Source organism: Colletes latitarsis, chromosome 14 (assembly GCF_051014445.1).
Source record: "Colletes latitarsis isolate SP2378_abdomen chromosome 14, iyColLati1, whole genome shotgun sequence".
In the NCBI taxonomy this organism is placed as follows: Eukaryota; Metazoa; Arthropoda; class Insecta; order Hymenoptera; family Colletidae; genus Colletes; species Colletes latitarsis.
The window spans coordinates 6,504,888-6,518,695 of record NC_135147.1 but is presented as its reverse complement, the minus strand read 5'-3'; the positions used below and the strand labels follow the sequence as shown (position 1 = coordinate 6,518,695).

The 13,808-nt window shown below is 53.6% G+C and overlaps 1 protein-coding gene across 1 annotated transcript; it reads right to left on the bottom strand.

The window, feature by feature from the left end:
- Window positions 1-1,292: 1,292 nt before the first annotated feature.
- LOC143350224 (uncharacterized) lies at window positions 1,293-1,751 on the bottom strand. Its single transcript, XM_076782174.1, has one exon. The coding sequence runs from the start codon at window positions 1,749-1,751 to the stop codon at window positions 1,293-1,295; it is 459 nt and encodes a 152-aa protein (XP_076638289.1).
- Between the last annotated feature and the right edge of the window lie 12,057 nt (window positions 1,752-13,808).

The window sequence follows — 13,808 nt, the reverse complement described above, 5'->3', positions numbered from 1 at the left end:
AGATAGGCGAGAGTGAGTTGGAGGCCGGCGTGAAGGAGTTGACGATGAGTGCTTGTAATTAGGAGTGTTAGGAGTGGATGAGCTTTTAAAATAATCGGTGTCTTGGCTTTTACAAATAATCGTGCGTTTGACAGGCGGCCTCTTGCGCGAATCAAGCCGTCCGAATCGAGGAAGGGGTTCAAGGATTTCCGAGGGCTCGATTTCGACACAGGGTGTGTTTTGCGGAGAGCATTCATTTCTACCGGGAATACCGCCGATTGGATGCGCCGCACCCAAAACATTTCGGCCCAGTGAATCTCATTGGGACTCAAAATTGAGAGAGACGCCTTGGGTGACGGAATGGGTTGGGTGAGTGGATCCCTTTGTCTCGCTTGCGTTCGGAGATTGTCGATGAAACGCTTAACATATGCGATGACTCGGAGAAGTTTTGGCCAAGAGGAATATCGTTGTTCTAATTCCCAGGGAGCTGCGGTAGCGGTCAGGATTTTGATGGTTTGACGCCTTTCCTCCTCGGAAGCATCCGGAGCAGTGACGTAACCTGAATGGGGCCACTCCTGGGGATTCTTTCGAAGCCACTGTGGTCCTGACCACCATAATCGGTGAGATTTTAACACGGATAATGAGATTCCACGGGAAACACAGTCCGCTGGATTGTCATCTGTCGGGACGTGATGCCAGCTTGATTGGGGCACAAGAGTTTGAATCTTGGCAACGCGGTTCGCCACGAACGTTTTCCACCGCGAAGGTGATTGATTCACCCACGTTAACGTGATTTGAGAATCCGTCCAACAGTGATAATCCATTGGCCTGATCATCAGGGACGTCTGAATGAACTTGATCAATCGAGCAAGGAGTAGGGCAGCGCATAGCTCCAATCGAGGGACGCTGACCGTTTTTACCGGAGCAACGCGAGTTTTCGCCATTAGAAGGGCCGAACTGACTGTCCCATCCTCGAGAACACTTCGGAGATAGACCACCGCAGCATATGCCTTTGTTGAAGCGTCCGAAAAGCCGTGAAGGCTTTGAGTGGTGAAGACTCTTGGCGAGGTTTTCCGAGGAATGGTGAGTGAATAGAACTCGGCAAATTCGGAACAAAATAAGCGCCATTCTTGAAGACGATCTGGCGGATCTGTATCATCCCAGTCGCACTTCAAGGACCAGAGTTGTTGGAGGAGAATTTTGGCTAGTACGACAAATGGAGCGACACAGCCCATAGGATCAAATAATTTGGCGATTGAAGGAAGCATTTCGCGCTTGGTGGTAATTTGATTGCGTGAAGTCAATGCATGGAACTAAAACTGGTCTGTGACAGAGTTCCACGTTAGGCCCAGCACAGAAATATTTTCGTCGACTTGAAGGAATGTACTGACGGCTAAACCGTGATTGACCTCGTCGATGTCGGACAACAGCCGGCTGTCGTTGCTCGTCCATTTGCGTAACGAAAAGCCTCCCTTTTGAACCAATAGGATCGTCTGGTTGCGGATCAGGCGCAGTGACGTGAGGTCGTCACTTCCGAAGAGGAAGTCGTCAACGTACGCTTGATAGCTTAAAACTTGCACTGCGTCCGGGTAGGAGGAACCTTCGTCCTCTATTAATTGTCTCAACACTCTGAGAGCGAGATATGGCGCTGGAGTTGTGCCATATGTTACCGCGAGCAGCTGGTATTCGTCAATCGGAGCAGAAGGAGACTCGCGCCAAAGGATGCGCTGAAAATCGACGTCGTGAGGGTGAACGAGGATCTGCCGATACATTTTTTCGATGTCGGCCGCGTAGTCAAATTGGAATTGACGCCAGCGAATCGGGATTGCGATCAGGTCCTGTTGGAGTTTTGGCCCACTGTGCAAATGTTGATTAAGGGATTTGCGATTTGAAGTGCTGGCTGGAAGCGTTGAAAACAACGCGAAGACGCGTCGTTTGACTAGTTTGGCGAATAACAGGATGGTGCGGAATGTAATAAGCATTTGGAGGTGCTATTGGCGACGGTGGATCCACCTTTCGCATATGCCCAAGAAACTGATATTCCGAAAGAGATTCCTGATATTCGCGTTTGGAATTGGGGTCTCGTTTTAGGCGATTCTCTTGAGATCGCAAACTGCTAAGCGCTTTCGATGTGGAATCTCCGAGGTGAATCGGTCGGTCGTCTCGAAACGGCAATCGGACAATGTAAGGGCCTTCTGAGGTTCGCGAATGAATTTCAGCGAAATGACGTTCGCAATTTTGTTCGTCAGGTGTCAAAATCGCGGGAGTTGGGAGCTACTCGACTTCCCAGAAGCGGCGCAGATTGTGATCAAGGTGTTCGAGGACGGAGAAATGGTGGATGTGGACGTCATCGGGGCCGGGAATTTGGATGGGACCGGACAGGATCCAGCCCAAGGCCGTGCTTTGCGCGGTCGGGACACACCCTGAGTCCCGAATGACGCCTTGGAGTAATGGCTGCCCGTATAAATCCGCTCCAATAACAATGTCAATAGGGTTGGAGCTCATAGGATCCTTGTCCGCCAGATTTAGCTCTGCAAGGTAAGGCCATGTAACGTTTTGTTTCTGGCGAGATGGGACATACCTGGTCAATGTTTGCATTATAATCGCGGTCGTCGAATATGCAGGCTCGTTCTGGTCCGCAGGTGTAATTGATATAGACGCTACTTGATGTGCGAAAGAGTGTTTCTCGCCAATTCCACTAATTCGCGTGTATTGCGATGTTTGTTTTAAACGGAGCAGTTGCGCTAAATTTTCGGTAATGAGGGTCGCTGCTGACCCTTGGTCGAGAAGGGCTCTTGCAGTAACGCACCTGCCTTGAGGAGAATGCACCTGAACCCGCTCTGTTGAAAGGAGAACAGTTACATTCAACGGTGAATTCGACGCTAAATTTGAACTAATTTCGATTTCGTCTTTAGATATCGAAGAACCAGCCCTTGACGCTGTGACCGAGGAATTTTTGTTTACCGGGAAATGCAACAACGTGTGATGCCTTTGATGGTACTCCTTACAACAGTGCGGATTCTTACACAGTGCAGTGGAATGGCCGGCGGAAAAGCAATTGACGCACCGGTTTTGCTGCTTGATTAATTGATAACGCTTGGAATGGGATTTTCCCAAAAACTCGGAACATTGATAAATGGGATGATTTTGTTTACACAATGCGCACGAAATTTTGCTAGTAGCGGTTGAATGCACGTGGAAGGTTTTCGGCAAAATCGATTTTGGTTTTTCTGGTTCGCTCGGTTTGTCGCGTTTAGTGACCGCCATCGCTTCTAAACCGCGAATTCTTTTTTCTAAAAACGCGTCGAATTCGCGGTACGTGCGAAACACGGTCGTGTCACCCAGATTAAACTCCCACGCCTTCCGCATCGCGCGATCTAACTTTTGTGTACCGAGAAAAACGAAAATGTCGCTCCAATGGTCAACTGGCCTGTCAAGGTTTCGTAGCATTTCGATCGACATATTAAGTTTGTCACGCAACGCCCGCAGTTCAAATTGAGTCTCGGACACAACGGTCGGTAATGTAAACAACACATTCAAATGAGTGGATATAAGTCGGTGCTTGTTTTCGTAACGAGACGTTATTATTTTCCACGCGACTTCAAAATTATGGGCTGTGACCGGTAGGTGACTCACCGCGAGGCTCACTTCGCCCTTCAACGACGCGTGCAAGAAATGGAGGCGTTCCACGTTGGACAAGGACTGGTTGTCGATGACCATGGAGGTGAAGCGGTCACGGAAACTTTCCCAATGTTCAAATGCGCCCTCGAACGTGGGAAAGTTAATCCTGGGTAGATGGTCCGTCGGATGTTGCGGAGCGACGTTCAAATTCTGACCGTTGGCCGCTGCTGGATCCGGTGGAGGAGACACCCCAATGAGGACTTCCGCCATGAAGTCCAATGCTTTCTGATATTTCTCTTCGCATGTTGCCAATAGGTCTTCCACGAAGTAGGTGTAGGTGGCCTTTTTTATTATCGGCCATGGCTGAGATTTTTGCGTCCAAACCCTGGCATTGTGCTAAGGTTTCCTTGATCATCGCCATGCGGTTTTGCGTAATCGCGACCGTCATTTTTGCCTGACCCAGTTTTTTAAAATTGGTAAGAGCGCGTTCGATCGAACGCATCGCTTGCGATTGCTAGTGCAGCAATTCTTCAATTGAGTTCATTTTCGATTTAGATCGGCCTCTTCCTCGGCTCCAATGTGGCTCGAAGGACCAAAATGTTCTGTTTGGAATGAGAGCTGATTCGCCCCTTTTTCTTAAGGACTGGACGGCGAGGTTTGGAGAATGAAGAATGAACTCTTAACAAGTTGTAACTTTATAAAGCACAAAACTTCACCGGATTAACAGAAACAATAAATTCAGGCGTAAATGGTTATAGTTGATGAATCCCGTCACAAAGAAGTGTGAGAGTTCGGTAAAACAAACGATTTGAAATTAATTTGGAAGGTCACACCGCTCGCACTTAATTGTTTGGTATTGGTATTGAATCTGAACGGCGATCGCGTACCGCGATCCGGCTCGCTCAAGCCTGACCCGAAAATTTCCGAATTTTGCCGAATCGCGAGCACGATCGCCCGTGAGCTCGCGCGCATGTTCGCTACCATCAGTGGAACTTTCCGTTCGACGAAACGGAACAATACTGCATCCTTATTAGATACTTCTCGCTTACTAGCTCACTGCTTGCACACTAGCTTACTGCTTGCTTGCTAGCCTACTGCTAACTTACTCGCTTACTGCATGCTTACTAGCCTACTACTTGCTTGCTAGCTTACTGCTAGCTTACTAGCTCATTGCTTGCTTTTTTGATTACTGCTTGCTTACTAGCATACTGCTTTCCTACTGGCGAACTGCTTTCTGACTAGCCTGCTGCTTGCTTTCTAGCTTACCGCATGTTTATTAGCATACTGCGTTCTTACTAGCTAACTGCCTTCTGACTAGCCTGCTGCTTGCTTACTAGACTACTGCCTTGTTACTAGCTTCCTGCTCGTTCCCAAGCTTACTACTTGCTTACAAGCTAACTGCTTGCTCTCAAGCTTGCTGCTTGCTTTCTTGCTTACTGCTTGCGTACTAGCTTGCCGCTTGCTTACTAGATCACTGCTCGCTAACTAGCTCAATGCATGCTATCTAGCTTAGCGCTTGCTTGCTAGCATACTTCCTACTTATTATCTAACTTCTCAGTTAAAAGCCTGTTACACGCTTTCTAGCTTAGAGCTTGTTTACCAGCTTACTACTTACTAACTAGCTATCTGCATTCTTGCTAGTGTACTGCTTGATTACTAGATCACTGCTTTGTTACTAGCTCCCTGCTCGCTGACTAGCCCACCGCTCGCTTACTAGCACACTGCTTGCTTACAAGCTTACTGACTGCTTAATAGCTGACTGCTAGCGTAATCTTTTAATGCTTGCTTACTAGCTTGCTTCTTGCTTACGAGCCTGCTGCTTGCGTACTAGCAAACTGCTTTGTTACTAACTTACTGCTTGCTTGCTACCTAACTGCTTTCATACTACATTCCTGCTTCTTTCTTCATTTACTGCTTTCTTACCAGCCTGCAGTTTGCTTTCTAGCTTACTGCTAGCTTACTAGCTTGCTGCTTGCTTTCTAGCTTACTGCTTTCTTACCAGCATACTGCCAGCATACTAACATACTGGTTGCTTACTGGCCTGCTGCATGCTTTCTAGTTTACTGCATGCTCAATAGCTAACTGCATTCTTACAAGCCTGGTCCTTGTATGCTTGGTAACTGTTTCTACACTAGATTGATGCTTGCTTTCTAGCATACAGCTTGCATACTATCATACTGCTTTCTTAACGGCTTACTGCGTGCTTACTAGCTTACTGCATGCTTACTAGCTTACTGTTTGCTTACTAGATCACTGCTTGCTTACTAGGTTACTGCTTGCTTATTAGCTTACTGATTGCTTACTAGCCTACTGCTTGCTTACTCGCATAATACTTGCTTACAAGCTAACGACAATCTTACTGGCTAATTGCTTTCTGACTAGCCTGCTGCTTGCTTACTAGCTTGCTGGTTGCTTACTAGCTTCCTGCTTGCTTACTAGCTAACTGCTTGCGTACTGGCATACCGTATTGTTTCTAGCTTACCGCTCGCATAGTAGCTTACTGCATGCTTACTTGCTTACTAGTAGCTTACTAACTAACTGCTTTCTCACCAGCATACTGAATGCTTACTAGCTTACTGGGTACTTACTATCTTACTGGTTGCTTACTACTGTTGCGACGGTATGAGGATGCCGCGCAAAACCGCGAAATTGCATCGTCGCAATGGTGTGAAAAGGCTACGCGATGTGGTGAAGCTGCCACACAAAACGAGCGGATGCGAGAGCCCGTGTGTTAAAATAGGTGCGAGTCGGTCTGGTGGGGGGTTTTCTCCCCTGACCCGATCTCTCACCCTTTAACGGGATGTCCGAATTTCGAGGGATTGGAATTGTGTGGGAAAGTGTATTGTACATTTAAAAATTTCCTTCGCCTGGTCCACCGGACACAGGCCGTTTATTTAAACAAAATAAAATTGAAAATAAACAAAAATGAAGGAAATTAAAATAATCGAAATTAAATTTATTTATTATTTAAAAAATTGCAGGAAAAAACCCCGAGCTGATGGCTCGGGAAAAAAAACCTGCGCCGCCGTTGGCCCCTACGGCTCTCGTCTCGGTCTTCTGTAATGAAAAGAAATACCGAAATCCGGCGGTTAATACCTGACAACGCTCGGTGCGTTGTCTGACTCGCTCTAATCCACACGCTCCTTCTTCCGTTTACGGTAAACAGGAGCGGGATTCTTACACAGCGATACACAACTGTGTTAGTGGACTGTATTATTATTTCAACGTTTCAGATTTTGGAAACGTTGAATTGCAGATGGGGAAGACGAGATTCTAATCTCGATCTTCCCACTGCTGCAGGCTTGGTTTTTGCAGGAGAGGACAAGAAGTGGAGGTTGTAAGGCTCCAAAGGTTGTCAACTCCGCGGTCCCTCGCCGTTTCCTGGTCCGTACGGGACCGGTGTGATGCAGAGCCTTAACTGCGCAGAAGCGACTGATTATTAAGGTTCTAACACCACGGTGCCCTTTGAGCGTAGTTCTACGTCGAGTGTCCGTACCCACTGACGATCTGGAACCCACGCTCGAGCAGGTCGGAACCAGCCGAGATATTTACCCAGGGAATGCCAAATAAGGCCCCTATCGGGTGTTATCCCAAACTTTTGTTTCGACCCTGGAAAACGACGAACCCAACCCACGGAGAATGCAACAAAGTTGCCCTATAGATTGGGTATTTGAACCGTGCAATAGCCAAGCAGAGAATCAAGAAATTCTCTCAGTTCTCGAACACGACCACTGATTACAGCAATCCGTGTTCTTCGTCGCAACGGTGGCGATAATCAAGCACTATTTAAGTGTAAATTTGATTATGCTCAGCCACCGATTGCGGGTTAAATCTTTGGAAAGATAATCACGCTGATTTTGATTCATTTCCACTTCTACACGACCACTGATTACAGCAATATGTGTTTATTCAGCACCGATGACGGTATCCAATCACTATAAAAGTGTAAATTTGGTACTTTTTAGCCATCGGTTGCTTTTTGAGCGAAGTGGAAAGAAAATCAGTTGGATTTTGTTTCTTTCCAAAATGGTTCGTCGCGGTGACCGATTTCTGCATGTGAACGTATGGCCGGAATATTTCGACTCAAGGGCAGGATTATTTAAATCCGCTGCAGTCTCAATTCCGAGCAACTTTGTTCACATAATTCTACGACAAGTTAGACAAAACTAAGTTGTCGAGAATCGGTCTCCGACTTCAGACGAGGTCGACGATGAGGTCCGCTCTCGTCGAGAACCAAATAGCGAGTACACCTGAGACATACCTGCTTAACCGTGGCCACGAGGGAGGGGAAATTTTCACCTCGTGGCGCTGTCTGGTCTAAGCTGTCTGTCTCTTATTAATTTTGAATCCTTTCTTCGTTTCGGCGTAGTAACACCTGTTCTCTTGGAACCGTTACTGGGCCGATCGCGGAACTGTTATCGAATGTAAATACGGAGTTTTTCTATGCGGTATTGTTCCTGGAACGTATTACGCCTCAGAGAAGCCTCTGGAATGTCGCGTAAACAAGGAACAACACCGTACAAGAAATGGCCCGTTTTTCTAGCGATCACGCGATGGTTTAACCGACGTTTTTCGATTGTCGAATTAACGCGACATTTAAACACCGTGTCTTCCGGTTGCTGAGAAACCGGAAACGATTTGAAGAAGAGAACTACGATAGATCTCGTGACGATCGGACGTATTAAAAGCATCCTTGTCAATAAAGTTCTTAGTTCGCGTCACAGTTGTATTACGTTGTGCTATATTTGTTGTGTTAATTTTTCCGTATTATAATATGCGGCGTTCGACGAGTAATACTCCCCGGCGTAACACTACCTTACTGCTTTCTTACTACTCTGCTGCTTGCTTACTAGCTTACTGCTTGCTTACTAGTTTACAGCTGCCTTATCCGCTTATTGCTTCCTCACTAAGTTGCTGCTTGTGTTCTAGCTTACTGCTTGCATACGAGCTAAATGCTTTTTTACTATCCTGTTGCTTGCTTACTAGCTCACTGCTTGCTTACTAGCTTACTGCTGGCTTACTAGCTATGTGCTTGCCTACTAGCCTCACCCTTCCTTACTAGCAAATTGCTATCTTACTAGCCTGCCCCTTGCCAACTAGCTAACTGCTTTCTTACCAGCTTACTGCTTCCTTACTAGCTTTCTGGGTAAGTTACTATCTTACTGCTGCCTTACTAGCACACGGCTTTCTAACTGGCTAATTTCTTCCTCACTAGCCTGCTGCTTGCTTTCTAGCTTACTTGTTGCTTACTAGCATAATGCCTGCTTACTAGCATACCGCTTCCTTACTACCTTCTTGCTCGCTTACTAGCTAACTGCCTGCTTACACGATTGCTGCTTGCTTACAAGCCTACTGCTAGCTTACCCGCTTACTGCACGCTTACTAGCTTCCTGCTTGCTTACTAGCTAACTGCTTGCGCACTGGCATACCGTATTGTTTCTAGCTTACCGCTTGCATACTAGCTTACAGCATGCTTACATGCTTACTACCAGCTTACTAACTAACTGCTTTCTTACCAGATTACTGCTTGCTTACTAGCATACTTGTTGCTTATTAGCATAGTGCTTACTTAATAGCATACTGTTTCCTTACTAGATTCCTGCTCGCTTACTGGCTCACTGCATGCTTACTACCTTACTGCTTTTTTTTTTTTTTTTTTTTTTTTTTTGTCGTGGGGAAAATCTTCGAAAGACTCCCTCCCACCTCCTTGGGGAGAGGTGGGAGGGGTGTGTGGGATTCCCCGCACCCGTACAACGACAGGCGCGGGACCTACCCACTAAAAACCCCACGGTGACCCTTCGGCACGCTTTGGGAGGATACCGGGAATCGCTCGAAGCATTCTTCCGGTATCCTCCCCGTGCCCGCGCTTTCGCGCCCATCCCCCGGGGGGACAATCGGTCCCCCCAGTAGACACACTGCCTCATAGCGGCGGGACGGGGCCACTCCATCCGGCCGCTATCCGTCCCGGGGCCGCGTTTAGTGGCGGCTGCGAGCCCCAACTCGCAACCGCCCGCGACCCCGTTTCCACCCCTCGGCGGCCGGGCGTTCATGGCCGCACCAGACCGCCGAGGGTGCCTCCCCTTGCGTCGGAACGGTAGGGGGAGGCACTCCTACCCCCAACCGGTCCGACACAGCGCCGCCTGGCGGGAGGAGGGTCCCCTCAGGACCCCCCTCCCAGCCTAGGTCATCCGCCACGCCGAGGCGGCCGCCCGCGACGCCTCGCGACCGGGCGACGACCTCGGGCCACCGCACGAGCGCGAGCTTCAGCGGCTCCTTCTGCAACATTACGTTCTCGCAGAAGGAGGCCACGGCCCTCCACTTCTCCTCGCTGCCGAGCATGGCGCGCACCACGCCCGGCAGCGAGACATCCCGCCCGACGACGCCGACCAGGACACGGCGCTCCCCCTCCCACGCGGGGCATACCTCCAGGGTATGATCCGCCGTGTCCTGCTCAGCGTCCCAGTGGCAGCAACGCTCCGTCGGCTCCTTCCCTATCCGGCACAGGTATCTTCCGAAGCTGCCATGCCCGGAAAATACCTGTGCCAGCCGGTAGGTGAGGCTGCCATGGCCTCTGTCCAGCCACTCCTTCAGGAGTGGCCGAACAGCCCCGACAGTCCGGTGCCCCGCGGTTGGCAGAGCCAGCCGCTCCTGCCACGCGAGCAACACGGACTGCCGGGCCTGGCGCTTCAAATCGCCCCAAGCAGGTTCCTGCCCGCCCGGGACCGCCCCCACCCCCGCGCGACGGTCTACGCGGTGCCGGTACATCACCGCGTGCGACCGCGCGAGCAGGTCCATGGGCGGCATCCCCGCTAGAACCGTCGCCGCCTCATGTGACATGGTCCGATACCCGCGGACGACCCTGAGCGCCATGCGCCTCTGCACCCGACGCAGCATAGTCATGCTGCGCCGGGAGGCAGCCAGGTCGTCCGCCCAGACGGGGGCCCCGTATAGGGCCACCGACTGGACCATTGCCACATAGAGGCGACGAACTCGGCCCGCCGGGCCCCCCAGGTTGGGCAGGATCCGGCCCAGAGCCGCAACCATCCTTTCCAACCGGGGGACCAGGCAGCGGAAATGCTCCTCGAAACGCCAGTGGCTATCGAGGATCAGCCCTAGATACCTGATCTGGGGCTTCACCTCGATGTCAGCCCCACCCACCCGGATCAGAGGGGGTGGCGGATCCTGCCGAGGTGAATGAAACGCAATCACCTCGGTCTTATGGACCGCCACCGTCATCCCCATCCCCCTGATCCGGTCGACGACGCGTTGCGACCCCTCCTCCGCGCGACGCATGGCCCTCCCCCAGTGCGCCCCGACGGCCAGCACCAGTGTGTCATCCGCATAACACACCGTGCTGACGCCGTCGGGGAGGCCGGCCCGCAACACCGAGTCGTACGCGATGTTCCACAGGAGTGGCCCGAGGACCGACCCCAGCGGAACACCGCAGTACACCTCCCTCCGCATATCACCATCCCGGCCCGGATCCCCTCAGGGGCTGCCAGCCTTTCAGCTGCAGTACGGGCTTAACGAACCCGGGGTACCCGAGTCATACACACACCGTAAGCCTCCTGTTGGTCGTCACAACGACCCATTCACAATTCCCTATTGGTTTTGTGAATGGTACGTGACGGCAGGAGGAACGGGGGTCTTGGCTTAACCGCCTGGGCCACGAGTATGGCGACTCTATAAAATCGCCCTCCAATCCTAAGCTATGGTGCGCGGCGATGGGATGCATGGTTGGGGGAGAAGGCCCAATCCCAAGCGACCACCTCCGGGGAACCTGCCGAACCCCCGGAGTATTAGGCTTACCCGGGTAAGGCGGCTCTGCCCGGGTGGACCTTTATTTCCGACCATCTCGTGGGATTTTTATGGATACAGAAAATAAAATGGGGATGGGGCGGGTTTTGTCGGTTGGGGAGGACGGAGACGGGGTTGGGGTTAGGGTGGCGGCGCTCGCGCCCCACTCAGCGCCAGGTCCGGCTTCGTGGAGGGTGGAGGAGGACGACGAGACGGCATCGGTCTCGTCCTTCTCCTCCAGCACGAGCCACATAGGCTCTAAGAGGAAGAGGACGGGGCAGGCCGTCGTCGAGGTGGGCGGGGCGATGAGCCCGTCGGTGAGGCTGAGTTGCCTCAGGGACGAGGTGACCGAGGAGATATCGGAGAGGATCTCCTCGTCCCTGAGGCGGGTGGAGAAAGTCGCCGCTGCCTGCGCCTTTAAGGGGCAGAAAAGCGGTGGCGCGGAGGCCCTGAAGGCCGCGGCGGAGGAAATGAGGGAGGCGGCGCGGGAGCTCAGAGGGCGGAACGCCCGTGTGCAGCTCCTGTAGGAGGAGGAGCGACAGGGGAGGAGGAGGGCAGAGCCGCTGTGGAACAGCGCGGCCCTCCCTCCCATCCTCCCTCCTCCTCCACCGCCGCGTCCCTCGGCGGAGGTAAATAAGCGGAGTGCGGCGGCAGTGGTGCGGGGCACCGCGGGCCCCTCCACCCGCACTCCGCCCGTGAAGAAGTCCCCGTCCTCCTCAGAAGACGATCTTCTGAGGAGGATTGGGGACATGATTGATGGCAAGCTGGCCGCCTTCCGGGAGGAGCTCCTCGCCGGAAGAGCGGTCAGCAGGAAGGCGGTGCCTCCCCGACCTGTTCCGGTACAGTCGGGGAAGGCAAAGAAGGGCGGAGTGAAGGCTCCGCCCAGCGTTGCGGCCCCAGGGCCCCGGGTCGCGACCCCCAAGGGGGGTGGTGTACCCGTGGTCGCGGTGGTCGCGTCCTCCACAGCTCCCTCCCAAGGGGGGGTGGCGTGGAGTGAGGCGGTGGGGCGGAAGGCGAAGCGGGCGGCGAGGAAGGCCTCGCAACCGCAGCCTCCGCCTCCGCCGCCGGCAGCCAAGGTAAAGGCCGCGAAGGTCGGGAAGGCACGACCAGGTCGTCCCCCAAAAACGGCAGCGGTGACGCTGACCGTTGCGCAGGGGGGCGGCCTGACCCTCGCGGAGGCGATGCGGCTCGCCAGGGAGAATATCTCCCTGGAAGAGCTGGGCGTCGCCTCCGTGAGGGCGAAGAGGGCCGTGACCGGGTGTCTCTTGCTGGAGATCCCCGGTGCAGAAGGCGGCGCGAAGGCGGATCGTCTCGCCCAGAGGCTCCGAAAGCAGCTGGGCGAGCGAGGTGTCCGGGTCGCCCGGCCCACGAAGCGCACGGAGATGCGCGTTTGTGGGCTGGACGACTCGGTCAGCGCACAGGATGTGTCCCGTGCCCTTGCGAGGGCGGGGGACTGTCCTGTGGAGGACCTGCGGATCGGAGAGATCCGCAGGTCGCCCTCCGGCCTCGGGTCGGTGTGGGCCCGGTGCCCCCTCTCCGCCGCCCGTAAGGTGGCGGAATCCGGGAGGGTGTTGGTGGGGTGGGTTTCGGCGCGAGTGGAAATCCTCGCGCCGCGCCCGCTCCAGTGTCACCGCTGCCTCGAATTGGGGCACGTGAGGCAGTGGTGCACCTCGCCGGTGGACCGCAGCGGTCAGTGTTACCGCTGCGGTGCCAAAGAGCACCGTGCGAGCCAGTGCTCGGCGGCCCCCCACTGCCCGCTGTGTGCGGACATGGGGAGGCCAGCCGATCACAGGGTGGGGAGCAAGAAGTGCTCCCCCCCCCACCCGGAAGGAGAGGAAGAGGCGGGCTGCACCGGCTCCGGTGCCGAGGGCGGTGGCATCGTCCTCCATGGAGGTGGACGGTGCTACGGGGACGGACGGCCGGGAGGAGGCTGGTGCGGCCATTAATTAATGCCGCCACGCCTCCTCCTCCAGGCCAACCTCAACCACTGCCGCGCGGCACAGGACTTGATGTCCCAAGTCCTCGCGGAGTGGGGGGTTGGCCTGGCGGTCGCCGCCGAGCCGTACCGCGTCCCTGATCACCCTCATTGGGTGGGCGACGCGGACGGCTTGGTGGCGACGGTATGGGGAGGGGGCGACGGGTCCCCACCGTTCTCCTTGTTGCAGCGCGGTCGGGGATTCGTCGCCGTGGACTGGGGGGGAGTCGCTGTGGTGGGGTGCTACATTTCGCCCCGTAGCGGTCACGCTGTGTTTGAGCTGTACTTGGCCGAGGTCGCGGCATGCGTGCAGCGCTGCGCGGCCCGGCCGGTGCTGGTCCTGGGGGATTTTAATGCCAAGTCGGTGGCTTGGGGATCCCCCAGGACCTCCGTTCGCGGCGGGATCCTGGGCGATTGGGCGGCAGGGCTCGACCTC

Excerpts from the sequence above, each read along its gene's own strand:
- LOC143350224 (XM_076782174.1), bottom strand. The coding sequence starts at position 1,751 with ATGTATCGGCAGATCCTCGTTCACCCTCACGACGTCGATTTTCAGCGC.